Source organism: Hibiscus syriacus, unplaced genomic scaffold (assembly GCF_006381635.1).
Source record: "Hibiscus syriacus cultivar Baekdansim isolate YM2019G1 unplaced genomic scaffold, ASM638163v2 tig00110893_pilon, whole genome shotgun sequence".
Lineage (NCBI taxonomy): Eukaryota > Viridiplantae > Streptophyta > Magnoliopsida > Malvales > Malvaceae > Hibiscus > Hibiscus syriacus.
In genome coordinates this window covers 2875734-2881733 of record NW_024062901.1, presented here as the reverse complement: position 1 = coordinate 2881733, position 6000 = coordinate 2875734, and the positions used below count along the sequence as shown (strand labels likewise).

At 35.5% G+C, this 6000-nt stretch overlaps 1 protein-coding gene across 1 annotated transcript; it reads right to left on the bottom strand.

The window, feature by feature from the left end:
• Window positions 1–514: 514 nt before the first annotated feature.
• LOC120145487 (extra-large guanine nucleotide-binding protein 1-like) lies at window positions 515–4220 on the bottom strand. The gene is made up of 10 exons (XM_039159309.1): window positions 3879–4220; window positions 2805–3813; window positions 2571–2708; window positions 2388–2492; window positions 2113–2277; window positions 1840–2014; window positions 1519–1760; window positions 1265–1425; window positions 578–1203; window positions 515–545 (listed from the first exon to the last, which is right to left on the bottom strand). The coding sequence occupies exons 2-9, from the start codon at window positions 3792–3794 to the stop codon at window positions 609–611; spliced, it is 2571 nt and encodes an 856-aa protein (XP_039015240.1). The 5' UTR covers window positions 3795–3813; window positions 3879–4220; the 3' UTR covers window positions 515–545; window positions 578–608.
• Window positions 4221–6000: the final 1780 nt, after the last annotated feature.

Genomic DNA, 6000 nt, shown 5'->3' with positions numbered 1-6000 from the left:
GATGGACGAGGTAGAAGCAAAGCTTAAAGAGAAGGTTCAAGCAAGAAATCCCTTCATGTCGATAAGGGCTAAGAAAGAGCAGAAGTTTACCAAGGAAGGTCGAGTTGAAGAGAAGGAAGCTTCAAAGGATGATACTATGTCGGAAGCTACTGTCTGTATGCTTATAGACCGGTTCGTCCCTTGGTGATTGAAAAGAAAAGAAAATGTATACAAGTTATGTTTTTGCATAACTTTTGTTCAAGCGTATATGTACAAAAGCAAGGCTTCAACTCTATGTTTGTGTAAATTAGAGTTGTTTTTATTATTGATATTGTTCATTGTTAAAGTTATGGCAGCTTTGCTTTGAATGTTCCTTTGTTTGTATCTTATTCCCCAGCGAAGTTATGTTTTTTTCCCCTGGGAATCTAGCAAATACAAAAGACTTAGAAAGTGCTTGAACCGTTTGATTATTGGTATGTGATTTTGAACAAAAAATAATAAAGGAATTGATAGTTGCAGAAAAGATTTTGTTTTGGGGCCTAAGAATCTGATATCTTTTTTTACATTTTTACATCTATTTTCAAGTGTTTCCTTTTATCTGTAATCCTTTTGAAGAAACTAAAAAAGGGTCATGAAGTTGAGCTTGCTTCGATATCTGTAGACGACATCTCGACGTTGATGAAGCTGTTGTCGTTGTAGTCCCACTTAAGAATGTCTCTGGTGTATCTGAGAGCTTCATCGACGGAATCCGGCTCCAAGCCGGTAACCATGGAAACGTACAGCTTATGATCGGTAAGCGAATGGAATAGCCTCTTGAACTTTACGGCAATGTAGTGGAAGGCACGCTGTGCCAGTGTAGCATGCCTGTTTCTATCATTGCAGCTGTTGCTGTTGGACAGTTGATTATGGCTGATAACAGGGTTGAAGTCGTGGAACCATTCGCATCGAGTCAGGGGTGCCTGCTCGATTTTTTCTTCGAGCAGGTCGGCTTTGTTGAGTATAAGAAGGAAGTCCTTTTGTTCGAATTCCGGATGGGTGACTATACTTTCAAACAGTTGCTTGCTTGCCACCATTTTGTTTACCGGAACACCGTTACCGTCTAATGAAAACTCGGCGTAGTCGGTCAATGAGACGCAAAACAGGACGATATCGACATCTTCGAACATCCCTACCCACTTGCAGTTCTCCCCAAGGCTACTGGGATGCAATCTAATAAGTTGGAACCTGAAGATTTGAACAAGTCATATTAAGCAAGATAAATATATGTGATTTAGTTATAACTAACCTTGCTGATGGATCATGTTGATAACCATCAACAAATCTTTCTCTATCTGATGTGGGAAATGAGAATTCCATGCAAGATAGTCCGTTGGACGACGTGATTCCCTCGGCATACAAGATATCCATATTCGAGGGCTCGTAATCCGTCTTTGAAATCTCAACAGCCTGAGAAGAAGATGAAGTTTTAAACTATAAGAATTGCTAAGAATACCAAGTGCTTTTAGCTCTATTATCAAGGAAATCATGGGGCAGGCTTACCCGTTCTAAGAAATAAGTAGCAGCTCCGGGCAGCGTTTCGAGTTCGTGTCTTCGGTTATATGTGGCCTGAAAGCCTGCATCGTTCCACAGCTCCTGAACATATGGTGCATAATCAGAAGTAGCATCTGGGAAGATGACTTCCAAATTACCATACACCATCACTTGGATAAGCCACTCCGAGAAGACTTTCAGTCGGGGCGAAATGGAAAATTCAGATTTACGATCAATCTGGCTTTCCCTGCCTGTTTCCAATAATGAAGGTCACACTCCATTTAACATTAAATTCAATTAGAGTACATAATATATCATATTGTGGTGTACTTGAAGGACCAGATCCATCGGCAATCTGCCTTTTTCTATTCTCTGTTAAGGCTTCTTCAAATCGTTCTCTCCCTTCGAGCAATACAGCAAGATAACCATACAAATTGCTTTGGATCATCAATTTTATATCTCGGCGTTCATCTTCAGAGAAGGAAACATTATACAGAATCTTGGCCTGAAATAAGCAAGTGATCGAATTCGATGTTCCGGTTAGACAGTCTATTCTTCATTTCCAGTGTCATAAAACCCAAGATTACTAGTCAAATTGATTACCTGCTTATATATTGTACTTGTGCCTGACTTTTGGTAGCCAACTAGTAGAAGTTTATGAAGCACTTGCAGCTCCAGGGTTCTCTGGTCGACATCTTCTCCGGCGGGACTTGTTGCATTGGGAGGAACCGGCAAAGACAAGAGAGCGCAAAAAAGCTTAACTCGTGTCTGAAAATAAGGTCCATGTACAACATCCATGTTATTGCTAAGGACATGGCATAAGGGAAAATAACTATGCGTATGCAGTATGCAGTATGAACATCCATATGCAAATATACCTTCTTCCATATAGGCCCCTTTTCATTATTCTGACCCTCTTCCTGGTACAATCCATCGGCACTTAGCCAAAAACTCGGTTTTCCTTCACAATTAACTCCGGCGATCTGGAAAAAAAAATTTAACAGATTGGCACTGAACTTACATGTCTAAAAGAACTCAATCATGTACAACAACAAAATAACCTGCAGCATCCACAACTCTTTTCTTGTAATCTCTCGATTATTTACGATTACTTTCGCATTTCCATTGCTAGCATGAGCCTTGATTTGTCCACCAACATTGAGCTGAGCAGTAATAATCTGGCATGGCCCGTGTCCATCCTGATTACTTAACAGAGCAGTAAGTTCAATTTTAAGGGAAGAGGACCAAACTTAGATTACTTGTAAGGCAAGACAAAGGAAAAGTTCAGTTGTTACCTTTCCCCACAATCCAGATACTTTGTCATACCAATAGAATCCTGGTTTTAATTTCTTCGGCCGGTTTCGGCAGGTTTGCAGAACATGCAACTCATCTTGATTCAGAGGCTCTCTGTTGACAACGATCAGCTCGGGTGGTAGCTGGTTTGCCATGCACGTCTTCTCAGAATTCATTGCCTGCTGAACTTCCAACTCATTGAGCAACCTCTTGAGAATCCTCGAACATTTTCCGAGACGTGATCGCTTCGATTCATCGATCTTCTTACCTATGCAAGTAACACATTTTCTTCCCTCCGGCATCGACCCCATTGCTCTCAATACACACTTGTAACAGAACTTTGCATCACAAACAATGCAAGTCTCCTTCTCAGTAAACCGGTTCCCCTTTAAGCACCTATAACATGACCCTTTTTCCCCCTTCCTCGCAATAGATTGTGCAGCAGTGTCGGTGCTCCCGGTCTCGGAATGGTTCGAATGCGAGCTCAACTCTTCTTGAAGCACGTCACATGATTCCGGATCACGGAAAGTTACTACAGATGGTTTTTTGACATGGCAAGTAGTCACTTTGTTATCCTCATCCCCTTTTTGAGAAGATATTTCAGACGATGAAAGTGAAGGTGAGCTTAACACTGACTCAATTGTATTGGAATCAACTAACTCTAGCTCCATTGATGGTCTCCTCAAACTATCAGTCGATGATTCATTGGATAGTTTTGGAGCTGAGTTTTTGGTCTCTGGTTTAGCCTTCACAATTGGTTGGATAACAGGCAATGAAACATCAGTATCACTCAAAACATAGGAAGAGGAAACCGGAGCCGCCGTGGGGAGCCGGCCAACGTCCACCGGAACAGCTTTGGGGATGTCAAAACTGACCGGAGGACCATGGTACTCAATAGCAAATGAGTACTCAACGTTACTGTCATCATCATAATCATCTTTAACAGATGATTTCCCAACAACAGGAAGAAATTTTCTTAGAATCCCAGCCATTAGTTGTTCGAAAACAATCACATGAAGCAAGCCAAAAGAATCAGACTTTGGCAGAACGGGAACAACATTAAGTTAACGATTCGTTCAAACAATTAAACAAAATCCATTTTCTTTTTTCTTTTCAACACCTAAACCATTTCTGAAAAAGACCCTTTGTTGTTTTTGAGGTCAAAATGATGTAGAAGCAAGAAGAGGAAAAGGAAAGGAAAAGATGGGAGACGTGCGAGGAGTGGGAAATATCCAGGAAAATGGGATTTTTGCAAACAAAACATTTAAGAATTATGAATATGGCGGAGTCTTGTGTAGGTGGTAAACGATGGGGACTGGAGAGATGACTGGACTGAGTTGGTAGACATATTTGTCTTACATTTATTCATTGTTCTTTTTCCAACTCAACGCGGTGAAGGGAAGAAGCTACAAGGAAACAGAGGGTTGACTGTTTAAGACATGAAAACTTCAAATGCCCCTTATATGTCATCATTATTACGTTATCCATTTATCATAAAATAATTAGGGTAAATTATGCATTTAGTACCTAAACTATCAATTTTGATCTATTTTAGTAGCTAAACTTTCAATTTTTTTAAAACTATGTCTGACTTTTAGTTTTTATTTTATTTTAGTATAATGCCGTTAAAAATTGTTATAATTTGGCACTTTTTTATGGGTAAATTACATCATTCATCACTCAACTATCTTCTCACTCCTATTTTGGTCATTTAAGTTTCATTTTTTAATTTACTTACTTAACTTTTAAATTACTCCTAATTTAATCACTCTAAATTTCATATTTTTTTATTTTAATTATATATTAATAATAAAAATATCATTTCACAAAATATTAGTGATTAAAACTTGAGCAATTTGAAAGTTGAGTACTTAAATTAAAAAATTTTAAACTTTAATGACAAAAATAGGAGTGAGAATATAGTTATGGGATGAATGATGTAATTTATCCACAAAATAATGTAGTGCAAAAGTTCCACTAATTTTATAAAGGGGTACTAAAATTAAACAAAATCTAAATATTATATATAGTTTGACAAAATTAAAAGTTTAGGTACTAAAATAGGCTAAAATTAATAGTTTAGGTATTAAATGCATAGTTTACTCAAATAATTATTGTATAGACTATACATTTAGTACATTAACTATCGATCTTATTCTATTTTGGTCATAAACTAATTTTTTCAAAATCCTACCTAACATTATATTTTGATTTCATTTGTCATCTACCATTAAAAATTAACAGAACCGCTGACGTAACTTTTTTCAATTATGATGTGGTATTATCTTATAGTAATACATCAAAATCACCATTAATTTTTTAATGGAGAGTGACCAAAATAAAATCAAAATTAAACGTTAGATATAATTTTAATAAAACAATTAACTTAAACAAAATAAAAATATAGTTGAACATATATCTACCTTAATTTCTATTAAATTGTTTATATGGTAGTAAACTAGTAATGATTAATATTCAATTTAACCTTTAAATTATAAGGTAAACATCATAATAGTCATTTAATAATAAGTTTTATTTCAATTTGAAGTACCAAGAAGTGTGTTATATTTAATTAATTTTGTTTGATTAAAATAAAAATAAAAGGTAAACGTTAATTCTAAGGATTAAATTGTAAAAAAATAAAAAAGTGGAAGTTTTCAATTAATAAATAATTTATTGGCAAGAGAAGGGCCTTTGTGGTGTGGATGGCTTCATATGTTCTCAAACACCTGATTTTTATATTTGAATGTAAAAGATAGAACAAGTCAACTGAGTAATATTTTAATGGGTAAATTACATTATTTCACATCAATTATTCTTATAATTTTGTTTTTATCAATTAACTATTTTTCTTTAAAATCATATTTAATGTTATGTTTTTATTTCATTTTGATCACCTATTATTTAAAAAATAGAATTATTGCCATGGTAATTTTTATCATGGCACTACTCTATGAAGACATATTAGTATCATCGTTAAATTTTTAATAGTGGGTGATCAAAATAAAACAAAAGCGTAACATTAGATGTAATTTTGAAAAAAAAATAGTCAAATGACCGAACCGAAACTATAAGAATTAAGTGACTAAATATTTCAAACTGGTCTTCAACAATACATTCATCCATACTGAAGTTGTTAAATTAAGATGAGTTGTCGAATTCGTTAAATCATCGATTTTCGATTCAATTATTCGAATG